The sequence below is a fragment of the Passer montanus genome, unplaced genomic scaffold (assembly GCF_014805655.1).
Source record: "Passer montanus isolate IOZ18808 unplaced genomic scaffold, ASM1480565v1 scaffold21, whole genome shotgun sequence".
Lineage (NCBI taxonomy): Eukaryota > Metazoa > Chordata > Aves > Passeriformes > Passeridae > Passer > Passer montanus.
The window spans coordinates 11839062-11862244 of NW_024366703.1; the positions used below are offsets into that span (position 1 = coordinate 11839062).

Here is a 23183-nt window from a genome sequence, read left to right on the forward strand (position 1 = left end):
CAGTTCTTTTACATATTAAAGACTTTTACACATTAAAGACTAAATGGGATCTTGGTGCTTCATAAAATTTCCTCCACCATTCCAATTTACTTCCTGTCTCATCACTAGACTGTTTTCATGTTTTCATGTTTTTCTTTTCCCCACATGCCTTTCTCATCCTCTTAGACTTCTTCTGCCTTCCTTTACACCCAGCTGATGCAAGAGAGGCAGCCATTCTCACCAGTGATGCTTTAAATAAATATGGTTACATAAAGAGGTACTAACCTCATGCAAGAGGTTGGTTAGGTAATGTGCTGTGTGTCTCCTTTCCCTCAGGTGTGCACTGTCACAGCCAGAGTGACCACTCTGCAAGGCTGCACAAGGTGTCATTGGCACAAGTGACAGGTGACAGCATCTTATATGAGAAGCAACATCACACAGTTCCAAGACCATTTTCTCTTCAAAATTCCAATGCTCTTTTGCAACCAACTTTCAGGTTTTGCTAATCCTCAAACTCGGACATTTTCCCAGAGACTCCTTTGTATCAGAGTCTGGCCTCAGAGCATCAAAGCCAGGTGCTGAAGCAGACCTTCCCTAGAAGGGAAGACAGATTTTGTTGCAGCAAACCATGAATGGCAATCTCTCTCACGGGAAGCATCCTTAGACTACCCCTGGACACAGAAGGGAAGGTAGCTCATAATTCCTGGGCCAAATGAACTCAAGAGGAATGCAGAATGAAGGTCCTTTCAGGGATTCAAGGCCACTTTTGAATTCCTTTCTTTCAAGTTTTCTTCAGCTTTTAGAGTGCTCTTAACTGTCAGTATGATGTCACCATTTAAATGTGTAAGACAAGTTTAACCTCCCACATTCACATTATGAAGAGAATGGAATTTCAGGATGCAAGAGCTAAGTAAAAGCAAGTCATGGGTTAAATGGATGAGACTCCAAATGCTCACCTGAATACTAAATAGCTCTGCACCTGTTGATAATTCTTGACCTCCCAAAAACCTAAAATATGAGCCTTAATGACGTTCATGATTCCACTTATGATCAGCAAGGAAAATAATTACTGAGTCTCCAAATGCTTTGAACAGTGTAATTTCTAATCTCTGTTTGCAATGTCAAATAGAGGCAGCAAACTGTCCTTCAGCAGGGTTTATAAGCTGCTAAATCTTGTAGTACTTGAGGGACCATAATCCCCAAGCAGCACATGGCCTAAGAGACAGACTTACATGTTTCACATCTTAAAGTCACATACAGCACTTCCCCCCAGGCTGTTTTCAAAAGGCATTCCATTCCTTTTATTCTAAGTGGGTGAGATTCTGATTCCAGTTGTTGTAATTGAAGTAAAGCTGAGGCACCAGACACCTTTCAACCTTTCACTTAGCATTGTATGTGGCACTGCAAAGCAGGACCACAATTCCCACCCCATTGAATAGCAGCTCCCATACTGGAGGGTGAAAGGAGAAAATCCATATTGGTTATTTGCATTATCTATTGCAGCATAATGCTAAACTTGTCCCACTATCTTTGTGATTGCTTACACATGAGTGAAGAGCTGCAAAATTGCAGATTTCCAGATTGATTTAAGCCCCACTCAAGTTAGAAGACAGCTCCCAGCCTGCTGTGATGGCAAAAATTTTGCTGGAGTTCTGCACTGATTGATCATATAGCTGGTCACTGTTCATCCAAATAATTGTCAGTTCTAAATTGTGATTTATAAAAATGCTAAATTATATGTAGATTTTTCCTCTAGAATGCCAATGGGAAACACTGTGGGGGCTGGCAAGGCAGAATGATATTTGTTTTTTCCCAGCTCACAGCTATATTATACATTTGCCCCATGTTTTAGCATTGCTTTCATTGAAATGTTAATTTTAAAATAATTGATTACTCAGAAGCAGTAACTATCTGCAACAGCATATGGGTTTGGGACAGTTCTCTTACAAGACGAAGTTCATTAGGTACAGAGCTGACTAGCAAAAAGCAATTTGCACAGAAGAAAAAGTGTCATACACCAAAGTAGATCTTTGAAAAATACTTGCCTACCAAATACAGTCACTAAGAATTAGCATTTTGAGGAGCTGGAGTGACAAGCACACAGGAGTTTTCTTCATCTGCTTAGTACAGACAAAATTCCAACACATAAGCAGTTTGAGTTATCAAAACTGAAGTCCATAAAGCAAGTCCTAGAAGATAAAATCTTTGATATTTATCTGGAAGAGATTAACATTTATAGCCAAATTCTCATTCACAGACAGGAGTTTCCAGGAAACTTTTTTTAAAATTCATAATGGACTGTAAGAAACCAGTTAAGCTGATGAATTTCAGATCTAAGTTCTCCCACCATTAATAGTTCTACTAAGGAATAAGCTAATGTTCAATATTAATTAAAACACAAGCCAAGTTTTAGAAACTACAGGGAGGAACAAAGAACATCATGATAACTCTTTGCATATACCCACATTATGCTACATGATGAACACAGTTTTATCACCCAATTTTTCAAGAACTATGGTAGAATTAAGAAAATAAATGTAAAATTATAATCAAAGGCATGGACTGGCTCCTGCACAAAGAGCATCTAAATAAGTTATGACTTCTTATCCAGAAAAAGGAGGCACCTGGATAAAAGACACCATAGAAGCCTAATAAATGACAAGGAGGTGAGCACAGAAAGATTTCTAATCACTTCTTCCAATTCAAGAAGGCAGCAGTTTCAATTAATACTCCTTGGCAAAACAAGAAGGGAACACAGTTTTACAAATGCCACAGGGAAGCTCTGAACACACTACTAACAGGATGCTGTGCTTTCAAAAGGTACTTTTCTAGCTTGAATACTTCTGAAGAGGCCCCCACTTTGTCCCAGGATCAACATATAGAGAGAGCTGTGCCTATATCCACCAATACTTCCAGATTCTAACTCGGCATTTTATTCTTCTTTCCCTCTGTCAATGATGAAGTATTTCTCCACACCTGAACAGACTTTCAGTCAGTATCTTGCTGCTACACAAAACACAACTGTAAAGCAATTAGCCTACTCACCCACCAAAAACCAAGATCTGACAGCAGTCCCCACTTACCCAGATGCTCAGGAGTGTCATACAGCTGCTCACACAAGTAGTAGTCATCTGGATTCAAGTAGGGCAGTTGCTTCAGCAAGCTCTGCTTGGGAATGAGGTACAAGACCTCTGCAATATCCCCGTCCTCAATTACTGACATCCTTCTGACTGAATTTCGAAATTTCACTTTTTCCAGCACCAGTTCTTCACCTGAGCCACACAGCTTCCCAAAGCTGTTTAAGATGGGGAAAGATGGCATTTCTGTTGAGAAGAGGCTAAGGAAAGCAACCTGTAGTGCATGCAGTCAGTCTCACGGCACATTGCCCTTTCCAATCCTTCTCTTTTTCTCTTATCCAGCAAAGGAGATTAAGGAAGATATATTTTTAGTGATTATCTTCAAGAGATTAGAACAGTATGCTTGATCAGGTGGTTGCCATCTAAAACGATTGTAATCAGTTGAAACTCATCCCTGAAAATGCAAAAATCAAAAACAAACCCAAAAAGAGTATCTGAAAATCAGATTAATATTCAGGACAATAGAAAGAACGTAACTGAGTTACATAAGAGGATTAGTTCAAAATGAAAAAACCTTGCTGTGTCAAAAATCTTATTATAGAATCATCATCATCATAAGCTACAAACGCACATCTGTGCATTTAATCTAGCATGGCCCCTTTCCATGCCAGGTCTGCCTGTGTGCTGCAGAGAAAAGGCTGTAGCAAAGGTGGAGCACCTTGGTCCTTCTTTTTTAGGAATGTACAAGCACTGGCTGGCACTACTTCATAAGCAGATTTCTTTGGAGAAATCCTTTCTGCAGCTTTCACTGCCTATTGCAAACAAAAGCACTTAAGCTTTTCCCTACCCATTAAGGATTGGTTTGCCTCTGCTCTTCCTCTGCACCTTCCTGTGTAGCTGACAGCAGAGGCTTTGCAGATACTGTGCCAGCCCCTCCTGCTTCACCTACAAGAAGTATTTACATTAATCCAATTCCAGTGACTTGCTAATCTAATCATCTAATGAATATTTCTCCCTGGGTAAAGGCAGAGTTAATCATCAACAGGGCACTGGAAAGTCACAGGAAATTCCAAAGTGAAAGAGATGAAAAAACCCCAAACTAACAACATTCATCATCTGTAAGAGAAAGTTACAGGTAGACCCCAGACCTGGACATGCTCAGAGGCAACTTCAGACTCTCTACTCAGAGAAAGGCACAGAGACAACGTGCAACCAGTGTCTGGCCCAGAGTTTGAACTCCCCTTAACACAGAGAAGTTAGCTGCAGCTGCAAAATGACCTGGTCTGATCATTGCACTGCATCCAGTAAGGCTTTTTCTAAATTAGAAGGTGACAAAAATTCTACCAATAGGCTTACTGAGCACACTGAGAAACTGTCACTTAATTCTCCCTCAAAACTCAGAGCTGAAGTTCTAACTCCAGATGGGGATAGGCTTTGAAGAGAAGACTGCATTATTTACTGTTACCATCTCATAAATCCAGACTTTGATAATCTATTATTACACATCTCTTATGAGGTCAATCACTTTCTATTTTTCAAGTAGTATGACTTTTTTATTATTTTGAAAACAAGTGTGCAATTACAGTTCCCCTTAAACAGCCATGTTCCTGGATTTTCTAATCAATGGAGAACACAGTAGGACAAGCCAGAATAAATCTGTACTAGTTTTAGTGGGGTGATGCTAATGTGTATGTGAGGAAGATCTGGCTCAATAGACATAGAAACTCCAGTTCTGCCTTAGAGTATCTCATATCAGATCAGATATCTCAGCAAATGCCATGTTTTAAGCATTCCTCAGAGGAAATTAAGCTTTGCAGCAGTTTTTCATTCTCTCCCAGATTTCTCAACCTACTGACCAGCCCTCCACAGCCCCTCAGTAGAAGAGGCAGCTCTGAAAATCCCAAGGCTTCTACCAGAGAGGGTGGATCTCCATTCAGAGCTTAAAGCGGAGGGACAGCTCACAGGAGGGGCTGGATGAGTCAACACAAGGATCCCTCAGTCTGAGAGTGCCATTTGTTGCTGGGTAATTGGTGAAGGATGTTGACACCTGACAGAGCAGTGCCAGCCATCCAGCCCCACTGCCACGTCAAGCTGGACTTTGCCCTTTGAGGAGAGGCAAACACACTGCCCAGACACAGTCTCTGCTGCAGAAATCAACCCTCAGAGAGCAGAAGGGTGAGCCCTGCAGAAATTATTCCAGCTGTGGCAACATTCTCTAAAGCTTGGCTGCCTAATACCCAGAAGAGAAGTCTGTCCTTACACTGGAGTTTGAAGACACTGGTTTAAAGCTGACTCCCCACTTTCTGCTGTGCTCATGCTGATTCCAACCTCCAGCTCTGCTCACCAAGACTTTCATTACACCAGCTCTTGCAGTAAGAACTAAACCAGTACAACCTGTATATCCACCACAGAAGCACTCAGCCCGTGACCACTGCAGAAGAGTCTGATGATCCATCCAACAGTGCAGCACAATCCAGTGTCCTTCCACCAGCAAAACTGGGGGACAACGGATCAGGATGTAGTGACCCCAACATGTCACTGCAGAAACATCCTGCTTAATTAAAAATAAGATCCTCCTTCCCCTGAGACAGACTTCTCTAATGCTGCCCATTTCCAGCCCTGGCTATTGCTGTCACTGTCTGAGAACTGCACCTTCAAAGACCCCATACCAGCTACTCACAAAGCAATATGATTTTTGGATTTTTTTTTTTAAGTACAGTGTCTCTAAAAGCCTCAATCCTGTCAATATATAATACAAAGGAACAAGCAGTAGAAACAAACAAAACAAGTCTAGGAAGCATCACAGTGGCTTCCAAGTCAGAAGAAGGACTGTGGCACATCCCTGTGTCCAAGGCAAAGGACAAGGCCTGAGACAGCCCCATGCAACCCAGTCACTAAACACTGGGATTTAGCCTCAGCCTGAATAAAAAAGACAATGGCAATCTCCTGCCACTTAAGCATTCAATTAAGTGGTATAAATTGATTTCTGATGTTCTTGTGAAGGGAAAAGAAAAAGGTAGGAATCACAAGGGCACAACCCTGTCTTCATGTTTTGTGGAAGTCTCAGGAATCCAGGGCGCTCAGCTCAGAACTAGTGTTGAGGAAGTGTTCTCAGGATCTGCCAAGTAGCAAAACCTGTTTAAATCACTGCCAATTCAAAGCTGTGTCTAATCCAAGCAGTCAGTGCTGGGATCTCCAGCCTTCACAGAGCACAGTGTGAGGTATGGGCACTTTCCAGACTGACAGTTTTCACAGGGGGCTGGCTGGATAGGAGACAAGAATTATGCAGAACAGCTACTTTAAATATTTTATCTCATTTCCAACTTTATAAATATTTTATTTATAAATATTTCCAGCTGTCTCAAGACCATTTCTTATTCAATCCCCTCTGAATTCACCACACCGATTGGCTGCCTGGATGATAAAAATACATGCATGTTTCATATGCAACCAGGAATAGAAGCATCTTTACTAATACTCCAAGAACAAAAGTAACAGAAAAAATTGACTGCAATCCACAAATAAATTAAGAAACAGAAGAGCAAGCAGTGAATAATAGTAAAAACCAGACATCATAGGCTAAATCCACAGAAGAGGAAATATCCCTCCATGTTTCAGAGAAGCACTGAGGATTAGACTTGCCCTTCAGCAGAAATGTGTAGTGCACTAATGCTGTCTTAATTTCTTCTGCCATCAGAGTTAAACTTGCAAATGCATTTCAGTGTGATTTTAGTTTGAAAGCAAAAAACATCCCAATCAGAAACCCAAGAAACTGAAGTCAGTCATACCAGTTCAGCAAAACCTAGCTGCAAAAAATAATCAAAACAAAAATACAGGAAACAAGGTAAAACAAAATGAAATTTTCCTTTTCCCTCACCATACCACTTCAGAAGGTAACACATCTATTGCATAGGCAGATAGTCCCAAACAATGTTTCATGCATCTGTCCAAGGCAACAGGATTATCAGGATTACCTTCTCCATATAAGAATTCTTAAAGATATTGAGAGTAAAGAGAGGAAAAAAGGGCCTTCATCTAAATGAAAAATGAGCAAGCACTCTATCTACTTTTACTATGAAATATAGCTATCCAAGCAATAAAATAACTAAACCAACAGATGAGAGCAAAAAAAAAGAAAAATCCAACATTCAAATACACACACAGGAAAAAAAAGCAAAACTTTACTTGTGGTAAAATCACTCCACACACTCACTTTTTTCCACTTTTGGCACCCATTATTTACTTACTGAAGACTGCAGGCTGATGTGCAAACACTCAGCTATTTACTGTAAACTTCATCCACATAATGAAGACCAGAAAATCCACATGCACATAAATTTCTTTACCTAAGTGTCCAAAGCAGGCAGTCATCTTCTGGGCATACTGACAGAAGCCCTTCAGCCCATAGGGCTCCTCACCCAGGACCTGCTCACTCATGGCTTCAGCAAGAGCTGCCTCTCTCTGCAAAGTCAACCAACTACTGCTTGCTTAAGGCTGATAAGAGATCTTCCTCTTCCAATTTATCTCCATTAATAATTCAGGTACTACATAAAATTTGCTGAGCTTTAAAAACCGGCAGTGCAAAGCTATTTTGTGGCTTTTGAAGTAATCATGTTTTAGCCCTTAAAAAGTATCTCAGCTATTTTATCCCAATAGTTTACAGAAATTATATTCAAATGGAAACAAAATCCACTCTCTTTCTGCACAAGAGGAAATTTTGTGGGGATTATGCTCAGGTCGGAGAGACATTTAAATGTTCCCCTAGCTTAAACCCAGAAACAGAATTACCACCACTACTAAAATGTGTTATTTTGTACTGATTAATGTTTTCATACAGGCAGTGGGGTCAAGTGCACCCGATGAGGGTGGTGAAACACAGGCTGCCCAGAAGGTGGTGGATGCCCATCCCTGGAAACATTCAAGGCCAGGTCGGATCAGGCTCTGAGCAACCTGATCCAGTGGAAGATGTCCCTGCTCACTGCAGAAGGGTTTGACTAGAGGGCCATTGATGGTTCCCCCAACCCATGGAATGCTGTGATTCCATGATACTCCTGCAAGCAGGCATGTCCACTGCTATGAGAACACCACTAGCTCATCACACACTGCCATGCTCCACTTCTCAATCTTCTGGGAGCTCAGAACCCCAGCAGAGCCCAGGCACAAACACCACTGTGCTTTCTGGAAACTTCCAGCACAATACATCTTAGAAGAGCTGAAGCACCACAGCCAGGAGCAGCAGGAACAGGGTATTTTCTCAGCTCACTCACTGCAGCATGAGGCACATCTAATCTTGTTGTTTTCCTGGCTGAGAAGAAAACACCCAAGAGCTGACTCAGCAGTCCTGCTGCCAGACACTGCAGTGGCCACACATACCTGTCTGCTGTGAGGAAATCCACCACCAATCACACCAATGGCAATGACACTGCCTGGCTAAACACTGCAGAATGGCTTGGCTGAACTCTCTGACTCAGGTGGTGATGAGCAGTGAAGAACAAGTGTTCCTCACAAGCAAATATGCTCCAGGTACACTACACTTGTTTTCTGTCCTGCTTCCTCACTGAGACCGTATCCACTCATGACAAAACACCTAACAGAGCTCACATAAGTACTGCTGATGGCCACATAAAGCACTGGTACTGCTAAGCAGACACTTCAAAGAGAGATCTATGCTAGTACATCTAGATGCAAATTTTATTCACTACAGATTGAAAAGCCTAGTTACTAATATCTAATATTACTTCCTAGTTACTAATATTTAACATTACTTCAACAGTTTACTGTCTAAAAAAGCATAAGATATAGTTAAAAACAGCTATGAGTATCTTTGATTGTGATAAAGGCTATGAAGAACCTGCAGAGGTGGGAATTATACAGTCCACAGATCTCTACCAAGTTAGTTTCTGGTTTAAACCCACACAAGGTTCTCTAAGGTAAGCTGTACTCTGCCTGTGGCAGAAGGAACAGAAAGACCACAAAGCCACAAGGCTTCTCTGCACTGGCAAAAAAAAATAATTGAAAAATAAAAAGGTGAGTAACTGAAAAGGGCTAACTCAGGTTAAAGTGGTATCAAAGGTAAAAGGATCTGTGTCATAACTCAGCTGAGCAATACAATTAAGCATGAATGTCCCATACAGGCTTCTTATCAAGCTGCCACATGACATTTTTTTCCACTGCTTTTATAACTGACCTTTAAGTAATCATTAGCCAAACTCCATCAAACGCCTCTTTCTGCAGCACACACATACAAATTCAAGAACTGCTACAAAGTCTGTCCAGCCCATGAAGTCTGTCAATGTCTGTGTGAAAGGACAGTATCAAGTTGAAGTCTGAATAGCTTGTAGCTACATTTGTACAGAGTCAAATTTTTACTCTTTGAAAAACCACCTGGGGATCTCTCCAGGTGGCACACTGAAAATCAGACCTGTTTTATACATCAACAGCAAGATCTGCATGCACAAGCCCTTCTGTTAAACTAACTTGGAAATAAGAAAGCAAATGTTGTTTTATGTACTGGTTTCTCGGTATTCATTCCAAAACATACATGAAACATCACTTTGCCCTTTATTCTCCTGTTACAATTTGTAACCGAGAAAAAACGCAAGAGAAAACACAACTGCATTTCTATCTCAGACTTAACTAAGACCACACTGTGACAATTTCCTTTCCCAACTGATGACATTTGCAAAATCTTTCAGCTGAATTAAAGCATTGTGCTCTGCTTCCTGTTATCAACTATGTATGATAACTTCCATGGCACACGAGCCTTTGGTAACAAAGCCCAGCTTTGCAGAGCATTGTAACGCTGGACAGGCAGCACAACAAGCTCTTGGGAGTGCTTTTCCCTTTGCTCTGTGCTCAGAAACTGAATCTGACTCACTTCCCCAGTCCCCAACAACCACCAAGTTTATCCTTCAGCAAAGCAGTGAGCAGAAAGATTAAACAAACAAAAACATCCAAACAATATGCTCGAGATTACATCTTATGATCTTTTTCTTGGACAAAGGAGAGCTACACCAGCCATCTACCTTCACGTGAAATAGTACAAAGAAAAACAGTACACAGAAGAATCAATCACTAAATGAACTATTTAAATCACATTAGGGGAAAAAAAACCCCTAATAATGTCAGCTAGTCTACTACCTCTGGAAGCCTTAACACAGGATTTGGGAAATATGCTGTCTCTGCACTCCCACAGACTTGCTCTTCATCCCTGAGCCATTCCCTTAATCTCTTTCATTGTATTTCTCCCTATCACTTTCCCCTCACAAGGGATTTGTAACAATAGGTACATTAAAGACTGAAGTTTTCAGATCCTGTGATAATGGAAACTATAGAAGTATCACAGATAATAACACTGGGAAGTGACTGGTCAGCATTAAAAAAGAGGTCATGTAAAGCATAGCTGAGTGCTTTTCCTTGATCATCACTACCTCCCAACTTCATTTGTATTTCTCAATGATTTTCCAACAAATTGTATTCCTTATTTAACACTAAAAGTGCTTATTTTCCATAGAAAACCAACAAAGGCAAAGAGTTAATTCTGTACATCTTCTCCTATCTGAAAATTCAATTTTTAGTTATTCCTCCCCAAACAGGCAGAATCACTGTTTCTGTGGTCACTGTGAGTAGAAGAGTTAGGTTATGACAAAAGGCCTGATTCAACCAAAGGATATTTACCTTACTTTATCTATTCCAAAAGATAGATATTCCAATGTTTATTTCAGAATAGTTATGGAAAAAATATCTCCGTTCACATCTATTTTCAGACCTAAAATAACAGTGTGTGCATTAATGGATCTGTCTGTTGCATTATTAGAAGATGAGATGGCTCAGTATTTTATTTCCTGGCAGCACAAGGCTAATCTATTGATCTACAATGTCAAGAACAGTGCATTATGGATTCTTACAGCAAACCAAATCCTTTTTACTTACATATACAAAAAAAAAGCCAAGTGTAATTGCTGACAACTGATGCCATTTCATAGGCAAGATACAGTGAAAGCTGTATGAAATATAAATACAAAAACTGCTGCACCCCCAAGACTCTGCATAATCAACTCCACAACACAATCCAAGTGCTTGTCTATCCCAAATTTTATAAATTATCCCACGACTTCTGTGGGGCTGAGCTCTATGCTTGAAGTCAAAGAGGTGCCTAAGCCACTCCAGGGAACAATTAGCCAGAAGGATCCTGGCAGAAGCTGGCAGTTCTTCAGGTCTTCAGTAGGAAGCTTTTTTCCTACTCCTCAGCAATGCTTAGGTGTCTTTTATTTAAACAGAGAAAAGACTTTCAAGATTAATGTAATTCCTTTAATCATACTCTTTTCTTTGCTTTTCCTTTCTTGAACTTTGACACTTTTCTTCTAGCTGAGAGAAGAAACTCCTTGTAGCTTCCTCTTCACAATGTAGACTTCATAGTAACTGAGACAGAAATATGTTGGGAAGCAGAGAGATCAAAGTTGAAACCTCAGAGATCTTTCATTCCTCAGTTTGTTTCCTGAACCTTTGTAAAGAGTGACGTGTTACAAGCATGACATCAAAGAAAGCACCACTCCTCTTTTCATGTATTGAAATAAACTGGCTATCATTATAGCCTCTTCTGACACATCACACAATTACAGAAACATACATGGTAACTTTACTAAAATGCTGAATTTGAGTAAAGAATAAATTCTTCTCTAGATCATTGCAGGGCTTCCTGAACATGTTAGTTTAACTCTACCCATTGTCTCCTAACACTGGATCTTCTGCTGTAGATGTAGCACCAACACACGTGATCAGAAGAATTAAATATTTCTCTTGCTGCATCCAATTCCCAAATTCTCCAACACCAAAGCCATTCTCGGAGCATAGCATAACTCTAAAAGGAGAACTCCTGAAGTCACACTGCCCTCTTGTAGCATCAGTGAAGCTCTAAAACAGTCCTTCTTTGTCCTATAAAGACTAATTTAAGCCCCTAACAGAATCCAGTAGAAACTGTTTGTCCATGTCCATCACAACTAAGAATAGGAGGTTACCTTTCTATATAGTGGAAAGTATGGCACTGCTACAGGATGCCAGAAATTACATCAGATCAGTTCATCCCCTGCCAACATTCCTCATAAAAGCAGCTTTAAATATGCTGTGTTGGCTAACCTTTGTTTTCTAATTAAATAAATCCTACTGCACTGTTGAACCCTTCCTCTTGTGGTCAGCACTATCTTCTGGTTAAATCAGCTGCACACACACACAAGTGATCAAGAGCCCTGTTAGAAATGAAGAAATTGTCAGTTAAGCAAAATTATCACTCTGTGAGCAGCCCACTTCTCTCACAGGGATCACATTCTGTACTGGCAAAACTGAGGCAAGGACACATCTGAAAATACATTGATGGGACAGAAAAAACACTTGGAGCTTGTTTCCATTTTTTAATGGCAGGAAATAACATAGAGCACATGCCAGCTAGTATTTGATAAAGAGAAGTTTTAATCCCCTTGGGTATTTCATAGCTACACAAACACTTGTATTTTAGTGATAGTTTAGTGGACTCTCCCCTAACAAGAGCTGTAATCTTGCATCATCAGAAAAAGCAGCAGTTGGAGAAACACAACAAATTTCCAGAGCTGACACTACCTTGAAAAGGAGAAACATGCTCTTGATCTCACGACAGGTACAGCTGGGTTTGATCTTTACCAGTGCCACTCAACACAGGACAAGCCATATCTTGGGATATTTCCCTGACATGCACAGTGTTGTGGAGCTGTGCCTATCAAATCCTTTGAGAGTTATTCAAAGATAGCATTAAATCAAGAGGCTTGATCTTGCAGTGGTAGTGGTGGGCACTCACAATCTAGCAAGCTACAGTTCTGCAAGAGGAAGGAGGAAATAAAGTCTTACAGTAGTGGGAAAAATCACTCCAGTGATATCACAAATTACTGGAATGGTGAATGAGCCAAATGGAGCACCCACAAAGAACTGAAGACCACTATTTTGACTGCTTGACTGATATTTACCACAGTGTATGTGCAGCAATGATTTACTGCAGCATTTCTTCAGCAATAATTTCTTGATCTTATCCTTCCACTGCAAGACCAAACACCATAAATTAAGGTGGGTTTTTTTTAAGGTCTTATGTGTCATGGGGTACTAAAATCATTTTTACAGCACCTGAACTTTAAACACAAGTGTAGGATTTCAATTAATTTTCAATTAATTGTAACTAGAATATAATATAAAGTCAAGATGGCCCTGGCCATCTTTGAGGGAAGATTTCTGCTGTATAGAGTCTGTATACTTCCTGGTATTAAAAATACATTAAATATTGCATCTAGACAGTGACTTCATGCCTGAATGTAACTGAATGAGATGCTTGATTCTTCAGTTTCTGTAGAATGTAAACAACTATTAATAGTACATACTAGGAGGGTGGTTGGTTTGGGTTTTTTAAGTGTAAACACTCCCTCAGCCTAGAGCAAAACTTAAGTTTCCTTTTATTTATGTTGACGTTACCACTGTGGTATTTGTTTAATACACAGATTTACCACTGACACAAATCAATGACCAAAAGAAAAAAATCCTTTTTCCATGCAGTTCAGCTTCAAAATCCCTTCTGGTATTAACACTCTCTAGGCTTCTTCAATTTTTTTAGTCAGAGTTTTGCCTTAGTTTGACTGAGAAATAGTTCTGCAATTAAGAAGAGCTAAGCAATAACAAAAATAATTAAAGAAAGTAGGCAAGCCACCCAACCTGTCAGGTTGTGTGAATAAAAACTGATTGATGAACTTCTTTAAGCAGCACTAAGCAAAATTTTCAGATGAATCAGTTAAAACAGGTGCTGATCACAACAGTGTTTATCAGTAGAAAACCTTATGTTATAAACATATGTTGTGCATATTTTCAGACTGAAACTAGCTGGCAGTTCCCAGTTATCTCCTCTTTAACTGCGAATGAATTAGAAAATAATGCACCATTTTGTCGTGGTTTTCTCATTGTTATAGAGTTTTTCCCCCAACATTTATGCTTTCTTTGAAATCCAGATCCTCACAGTACTGTTCCTGGAGTCAATTAATTGATTCTGAACAAGCAAAGAAAATTCAGCTCTCCTGGTGCTTACTGGGCTATCATCAGAATGAGGTCAAGCCTTCCACCTCGAAATGGACAGCTGACAAAGAGAATCAGGGGATCATTCTTCTAGAATGACAAAAGCCAGCTTGTGAAACTGATTAAAAATAGAAGTCAAACTAAACAACCTGTTTTCATTACCGACTCCAATGAAATGACAAGCAATTATCCCTCTATATATTAGATTTCAAGACAGCTTGACTCCCCTGCTAATGCTAGGGAAGAGAAAGTGCAAACACCTACAGAGCAGCAGGGAGAAGGATCAGTTGTCTCCTCTCCGCTTTCTCAATGTGGCAATCACGAGTTTATCTACTAGGACCCAGCAGAGAGAAGAGATTTCCATCCCCACCCAGATCACCAGCACCAACCAAGGCAGGCAGAGGTTCAGGCAAGGTTTTCCCAGTTCTCAGAGTACCTGGTCAGGGAGAGAGAACCAGAGATTCAGCCTAACCTCACTGTAATGAATCCCCACAGGACCAGGGGATCACATACTCATTTGATTAAATTCACATAATGATGTGGTGTTTCCCACATCACAGCAATATCATAGAACCAAAGAAGCACAGAATAATTTAGGGTGGAAAGGATCTCCAGGATCATGGAGTCCAGCTGTTAACCCAGCACTAACCATGTCCCCAAGTGCCACACCTATGAACTGCTGATTTTAACCAAATGCTTTTGCATTTTACACTGTGGAGATTAACTTATATTTTTTTAAATAAATAAAAATTAGTATTTTAAAGACAAATTAGGAAAGAACTAAGAATGGGAAAAGGAATTTTGCACACCTAATTCAGCCCACATTGAGAGAAAGAACAGAAATAAAACTGCTATATCTAAATCAACAATAGGCTAGCTGTTTGGCCTACAAAGACTAACTACTAATGGAAGAAAACAATTTTTTGTTGTTACGGTTGGTAGAAAACTTGAGTTGTATTTTTCTGTTGTTTTGTTGGTTTTTTTTAAGGTATAGTGACACTTTTCATAGAGAGGTGCACACAATTCTTCAATACGTCTACCTGTACATTTTTTAATCTCCTCACCCACAGAGGTAGATGATATCTGTTTTTAAGAGACAAATACTAGGTTAGACAATGCAAAGAAGAAAACAAGACTTTATTTCTTCTAACCCCTGAAATCAAATGGGCACCCCAAGGGTTTATTTATCTGTCCAAGCATAGCAGAGAAAGCAACTACCCACGCCTGAGTTACCAAGAAAGCAAAATATATCTTTTTATACTTATGCCTCTTTCCCCACCTTTATCTAAGACTGTGGCATAAAAAAAGAGGAATGTTTACTAAGCAAACTAAGATTTGCATGCCTCTTGGATGCAAGGAGTATTCACTCTGTAGCACTCACCACCAAAACTGCTGAATGTGCTTTAGGTGGGTAGGAGGGAAGTGCCTTGAGTCTCACCCTGTTGCAGGTTGCTACAGATTGGCAGCCTGTGCTGCAGAGTCACCCCTGAGCCAGGGAAAGGCAGCACACACCTGCAGTGAGCAGCCACCCCTCCTGTCTGCTGTGCAGGGACAGCAGCAGTGACAGGTGGCTGCAGGACGGACCAGAACTCGTAGGTGTGCTCAGCCAGTAACACACAGATTGCACAAGGCTTCCTGAGGTTAAACACCAAAGAAATCTGCCCTCAAAAGCACCCTAGCACTGACACGTTATCAGCTTTCCTTTCAAAGCATCAATTAGCAATACTCTGAACTCTTATGCCACCTGCCACTACAGAGCTCTAAAACCTCTTTTTGCAGGACTCACCCCACAGCACCAGCATGCTGTCATCATCTTTAGCTAGCAAGTGGTAAACTTCAAAAGACAGCAGTGAATTATCTCTTACAAAAATACACAGGGAATCAGAGCTGGATAAAAAGCCTGTTTAATTCCACAGAGTTGTGCTCTGCTCCCTATGCTCAGATATCCATTCCAGAGGAGCAGCACATGGGTACATGCACACACTGTTCAGCCAAGTAACAAAGTCCACTGTTCATAAAGCACACCAGGCTGGGGCGGTGTTTAACTCTTAAATCAGTAAAGGAAAACAAACCAAAATAAAGAAAATGCTTTTGTTATCAGAAAGATCCCAATTTCAGTCCAACAGACGTTCCTCAGCCTGATTTCCCTCTGTAAATCCAAGAACCAATGTCCTGTGGATGGTTTAACCTGTCACTTATCATTAGAGATTTACACAGCAGAGCAACAGTCCAGGACAAACCTTTGCCGTTTGCAGAGCTCTGATGTATTTCCAGTTCCATCTGTGCTCTCAGGCAGTGTTGTTCCTGCACCCCAAAAGCTACAGCCGCACAGAGAACGGATGGCAAGCTGCAGGAACAAGTGAGAGCCTCCAGAGATGGCTCACTCTGTGGCTCCACTCCTACTATTTCCTGGGTTGAACAGCATGAAAGGGAGTGGCCCAAGCAGAATAGGTGTGTCTGTGTTCCCAAACAGTTTAAAGGAAGAGTGAGTATTTTCCTCTAGATATTATTCCATTACCAATCGAGACCTTGGTATGCTGTCTTTCAAACAATGACACGACATAATGTTCTGACCATCTCAAGTCAGCTGATATTATTGATAACTTTCTTTTTCATACAAAAGGATCCTGACCAGCAGCCTTAAAGGTCGACTGCAACCAGAGGTGATTTTGTCCTGAGACTGGTTTCTGTCTGTTTTACTCTGCATCTCATCTCCACTCCACTGCTGCTGTTTTATGGCTGTACTGCACCTAAAAAAAAGGAGGAAGAGCCTGTGAAAGAAACACTTTTACCCCTTTTCACACACACTTAGAACAGGGAAAACTGAAGTCCCAGGCATCTTCCCTCTGTTCCCACAACACCCCTCCCAGCAGAGGCAATTAGGCTGACTGTAAGTGCAGACTTCCAGGCATTTCCTTCTACGCAGTTGCACATACCCAGAGACAAACTGTTCCTTGAGCATCTGAATTAATGAATCTTTTTGTTCTGATTGATTTGCGTCCAACATCCTCAGCACCCATCGGGTTTGCCCTACCTCCCTGTAACATCCTCTTGGCAATACCATTCCCAGAATTACTTCCAGTTCCTTTCCATTTGTCTGCTTTCCCAGTTCCTTTCCATGTCCATTAAATCATCCACAGAACCCTTAAGCTGTCTCCTTTAACTGCTTCTGATTCTTTCTGAATTTCTGCTCTCACCTCCTGAGCTGCACATTTTCTTCCACTCTTTCTCCCCTGTACCCATACCAATGGTTAGTACCTTTAAGTTCTGTTCCCCTGGAAGGAGGAGAGAGGGAAGACTGAAAGAGAAGTTGTTTAACCCTCATCCTAGGAAATCTGACTGAAAAGCAGCCAAGCACAAGGTGCAGAAACTGACAACTTGCAACCTGAAGCTCTCTCTAGAACACACTTACTCTCCTCTGTATATTATTATGGACTGAGAGATGCTGCTGAATATAGAATCCTATTTTATCACTGAGATTTCACTTCAGATGACAAAAAAATTACCACTTCTCCTCTAAACATGAATGAAAAGATGCCAGAAACATCTAAAAAAGTTTGGCTTCTTGGTTGGGAACTGCTAAATAGGACCAAATTTTTTCAAACACTATATCCTGAATTTCCTGGAATCCTGACTTAATTTTTCCCACAATGAATGGTCATCTTCTCAGCCAGCTTGTTAAAAATACAGTCATTCAGATGCACAGACAAATGTAAACACAGACACAGAACCTGGTCTCTCTACCTTTATTCTCAGCCTGACATTGTTCTGTGATTTTATAAATTTTATTTGCTGCCAAATTAAGTGGAGAGCAGGACAGGGTGTTTACTCCATTTGGACTTTAACATGCCTGACTGAAAATGAATACTCATCAGAAACACTGCTTTCTTTCCATCTCCATTCTTCTTTTTAATAATAAAAGCACTCCACACTTTAATTACCATTACTAATCCTCTGACGTGGCAAGTAGATACAATTATTCTTCTTCTACAGACAAAAAATTAAACTACTATATTCCCAGGAAGTGTTGACCGCTGGAATTTAATTATTTTATTTGCTCTGCTCCTAGATACCACTGTGTGTTGTGTTTCTGTCCCAGATAAAATGGGGAAAAGGAGCTCCATGAGCTCAGAAATAAGGAGACAAGTTCCTCAAGTTCACCAGTGTGGTTTCTTCTGTTAACACAATTATGTATTTTTTGTTTAGGTGAGGACGTGGAGAAGGTGGATGAGAATGAGTCAATACATGTCTCCATTTTGTACAAGTCATCACAATTCTCAGCAGCTGGGTATTATTAGCACCTACAGCACTAGACATCATATTCAAGACAGGTACAAATACATCTGTATGGCTGTTCATGTACAAAATATCACCATTTTAATAGAGATTATTGCATTTTCACTTTCATTTATGTTCAGTTAACCAATCATACCTTGCAGCTTTGTACACCACCATCACTTCTCGTTGTACAAGTTCAGAGTCCCAGCTCAGGACCTTCTATTTCCTAAAGCTGAAGGTCTAGTCTCCAGGAATTTCAGACTATTTGAAATCTGCCAGTGTGCTGCCATAAACACTGTATATTGTTCTCATGAAAAAATAAAGCCATGTAAATCTTTCCAAATGACAAGACTTGGAAATACTGCAGTGCATTATGCTCAGCAGAGATGTTTTTGTTGGCTATTAAAGCTCAGCTGAGACTTTCTGGCTGTTAGTTCTCCAGCAATTTCATTGGATTTAGCTTATTCCATCCTACACAGTTCTCAGGCTTATTGTAATTCCTACATAGTGATTTAAATAATCAATCCCTGTGCTGCAAGGGATATACAGAACTACACTATTGCCAGAAAAACAAAAATACAACTCCATCACACAAACCAACAATCTCACTGACATTTCTTGAATTTAGAAGTTCATTTGTATAATTTTCCTTTCTTTAGTCACCTTTTTTTTCTCCCTGCAGTCTTTACATAACCCAAACAGAAGCTCCCACATTCATAAACTACCTACTAGGAGGGTAGTAACCTGCTAGTAGGTAGTTTATGACTAACCTACTAATCAAGAATTTTATCAGCCACTCCAGAAAACCACAGATCCATGAATCAGCACACTCTCATGGCATCCAGTGGGAGACAGGCAAGGCATCACAGTTTTTCCCTCAAGTTTCACAAGAATTTCTTCCTAGATGACACTGGATCATCTTAGCTCAGCCTGCTCCCTGGAAGATTTTATCCCTGTTGAGATATTCTTTCCATACTACAGATGAGGAAAACACTGAGTGATCTTTCCAGGACAACAAATCTCTGTGTCCAGCTTAGAAACTGAATCAAGGTCTTGTGAATCCCAGCCCAAAGCTCTAGCCACCACACCTCCTCTTTAAAGAAAATTATTTGTTTAAAAAAAAACAAACCCAAGAAAGAAAAAAAACCTCAAAGATTTTAAAGGACACCAATAAGCTCTTACCAAATGAAATTAATTTACCCTGTTCCTTCATAGTTTATCTTCTTATGTGTTCTCACTTCAAGTCCCATATAATGGAAAATGCCCCTACACAGTCCCTGTGGTGCCACAGCCTTTGCACCAGAGCTGGTTCATAAGGGACACTGCCACAACCAACACACCACAGAAGCAAAATTACAAGCAGACTCTTCCTCACTGTTTCAGCAAGCAATTTTTCTCACCATACAGGCTAACACTCCTGATTGCTGGTAATTCTTTCCATTTGCAGTTTCCAGGGGTGATTCCTCCAGATTTTTTGCCCTGTTCTTTGAAATTATTACATCAGTTTCACTGTCTCTGCCTTGCAGCAGAAACAAATTTACAATAACTTCCTCAGAGCTGGCACACAGCAATTATTTTCAAGTGTAGCTGCTTAGAACAAGTATTATGCCATGTCTCCTGTGCTCCAGAAAAATGAAACTTTATAGACATATAAAGTGTAGCCAAGCAAACACTCCTTTCTTGTGCGTTTCTAATTGCATCCTAATTATAGCATTTTACATGCATTTATTTACCTTTCATCCTGGGGTATCCCAGAGCATTTTGTAAACTGTCACACGGTTTTAAAGGAAGCCTGTGTTAACCCAGAGCTACTCATACCAGACATCTCTAGAATCCAGTGCAGCAGCCTGGAGATAAATTCATTATGAGAGAGATTTGGGCCAACGGCAGAACACTGAATCTCTGTAGTTAGAGAAAGACCCTCCCTCCCCCTTCGGCCATCATTTGAAATTCTTGCATATCCATTTCATTTGATGGTCTCAATGTTTTTAAAACATTAATTAACTTGTACAGTATTTTAATTAGTTAAGGCATAAACAAAGATCTAAAACCTGCAACAGGAAATGCTTAAGGGAAAAAGCTTTAGAACCAGGGCAAATACTCAGAGATCCTTCTAGATTCTTTCTCACATTGCAGCAAAATGCTGATTTAGCTTTAGACTACCTCCAGATCAGAGTTTAATAGCTACTAATGCACCTATTTTCCACTTCTTTCTAATTCCTTTTGGAATATGTCCCTGCTTTTTATTAATCTACACTCTGAAGTAGTGAGCTCCATACTGTATTCCAGTGCTGTATGAAGAAATGCTTCCAAAAGAGCTTTTGTTTTGATTTGATTAGGTTGAAGCCAAAATACATATATCCTCAGAGAAAAGAAGAAAAAAAAAATCTCTATTTCTCTACATGATTCTTCTGCACAAAGATTCTACAATATTTTATCATGTCTCTCAACACCACTCAGTTTTGCAGGTAACCAAACATAGGAGCTAATTTTTTCCAGCAAAATAATCTGAAACAAGGCTTCACATCTGCATGAATACAAGCTGTTTATTTTTAGATGCCTAATTTTAGGCAGCTCATTTTAAAAATTCCACCCATACAGACGCCAAGTTATTTTCCGAGGTCACACATTGAGGCAGCGACAGCCCTGATGAAAAAGCCCAGGCATCCTTGTCCTCACAATCATTATCAGAAGGCAAAGAGAAGGGGTAAACTGCACACTCCCCACCATATCCACGCAGGAAGGAAGGAGACTGAGTCAATTCTACTGGGATTTCAATCTGTGCTTGTTAGAAATACAGATACTCCAGTTGGGATACACCGAGCTTTAAACAGTTTCTAGGCTAAAATGGCAGCCTCCCATTACACTTAATTTCAAGATTTTCTTAAGAATTTGCCATCCCCTAAGCTAAGTCTTTGTAAAGCCACAAGAACAGGTAACCTCTCTCTGCTTTTCCAGGATCCAAGGTAGCTTGGAAACTTGCTGATACTGATTGCTTTCCCCTGACTTGGCTTTAATTCAGGCGCCAGGCAACGGATCACAAATGGATAACATGGAGATAAAATATTTGGCAGACAATTGACTGTCACACGCTTTCTGTTGCCAAGAAACAAAACAGGATGTATTAGAATTATCTCATTAATTAACTTTGCTGTAATTCTATTTTTTTTATTGGCATCTTGTTGGTTAAGCAAATGGTTTTTCTTTCAGAAGGAAACTGTGCTAAGCCTAAACAGGTACTTTTAATACATCAGGGGCTGGCATTTAACAGATCTTTACAATAAATAACTTTGGGCCAGATCCCCTGCTAGTTATAGTTGATTTTTCTTCCTGATACAAAAAAAAGACCCAACCCTTTATTTTTGAAAGAGATTAGGTTAGTGAAGAGATCAGTTTACATCAGCTGACAATCTGAATCCTAATTTTCTGCCATCTCTTTTCCTTCAGATTCAGGGAGTTACTAAATTATTTACTACAGGACTGAAATCATGATTTGTTGTTTCATTAATTTCTTTTAAGAAGTTCAGTGCAGATTTTTTTCAATGCTCCTAACTTTGATACAAGTTAGTTGTAACTGTGATCCACTTGCCAAACAATTCTAGAAAATAAAGATATCTAGGTTCTGTTAGTGGCAGAATAATGTTTACATCCTTAATTTTTTTCCTAGGAGACCTCAACCTTTCAAGAAGTCAGCTAAGACTTAAATGAAAGGCCTGGCTGAGGGATTAATTCACAATGAGTAATAGCTGTAATGATTGTCAGACAACAAAAAAAAATTGGTTATTATTACATTAATGTAATTGGTCTTTATTACATTAATAAAGCCTAGGTCTGCAAGCACTGCCCATGAAAAAAGCTTACTTACGCTTCCACAGGTATTTTGAACAAGTTAATGTTTACTACAGCAAGTTAAACCAGACCAGAAATGCTGAAGACTATTTTCAGTGTACACCGCTATGAGCACAACAGCATTGTTTTGAAAAAGAAGCTGGTTTAAACAGTGCCTCCACTGTTTTCTTTAATGTCAGTGAAAACTTTTCTTATGCCCTGAATATTGTTCAGAGTGAGGCAGGGTTCTGCTTATGCTCTTCAAAGAGATGAAGAAAAACAGGGAAGTAAACCCAATTTTCTCTGCAAATCCTGCATGAAAATGCAGGCGTTTCTAGCCCACAGCATAAACAGCGACAGGCAAAAGTCAATATTGCAAATGTTCCTCTTCAGCCCTAACAAAAGCAGCATTATGTGCGTCAGGATTTTTAGTACAACACATCACACAGGACTGTCAGCTCAGGAGCTCCTCAGGCTGTGACACACCAGGATGTGAGCAAAACTCAGTGTGAGGGGTTCCTGAGCCTGAGCCCACCCTCAGCAGTCAGCCTCCCACGTGCCACGGTGGGAGTCTTTAAAATGGAAGTTTGTTTAATTTAACAGCATATCTCTGTGACATTACATCCTTTCCAAGTAGGAAAAGAGATGCTAATGTCATCTCTGAAGTGAAGAGTTCACTGTTCTTTTGTATAAGAAATTGAGTTGTGGGACTGAGAGGAAAAGTATCATACCCAGAGGGAAGGAATGGATGCAACCTCCCAGAGAGTCACACCTAGCTGTCAGCAGTCACAGGCTGTAACACCCCACAGTCCTCTAAGAACTGGTGGAGTTCCAGCTAAACTTGATCAGGCTCTGTGAGAAGCTCTGCAGAGAGGTGGGAACTGGACTCTTCTCCCAAGTAACTGACAGCAGGACACGAGGAAATGGTCTCAAGTTGTGCCA

At 40.2% G+C, this 23183-nt stretch overlaps 1 protein-coding gene across 2 annotated transcripts in view; it reads right to left on the bottom strand.

Annotated features, from left to right (window-relative positions):
* The window catches only part of ABLIM1 (actin binding LIM protein 1), a 185611-nt gene that overhangs the window by 121576 nt on the left and 40852 nt on the right, over positions 1–23183 (bottom strand). The window contains exon 1 of one of the 2 annotated variants that reach the window (XM_039709086.1): positions 16376–16528. The exons of the other annotated variant lie outside the window; for it this stretch is intronic. Within the exon in view, the coding sequence (XP_039565020.1) occupies positions 16376–16415 (40 nt within the window). The 5' untranslated portion in view covers positions 16416–16528. Of the gene's footprint in view, positions 1–16375; positions 16529–23183 lie in introns of those variants that run through there. 2 annotated transcript variants of the gene reach the window in all.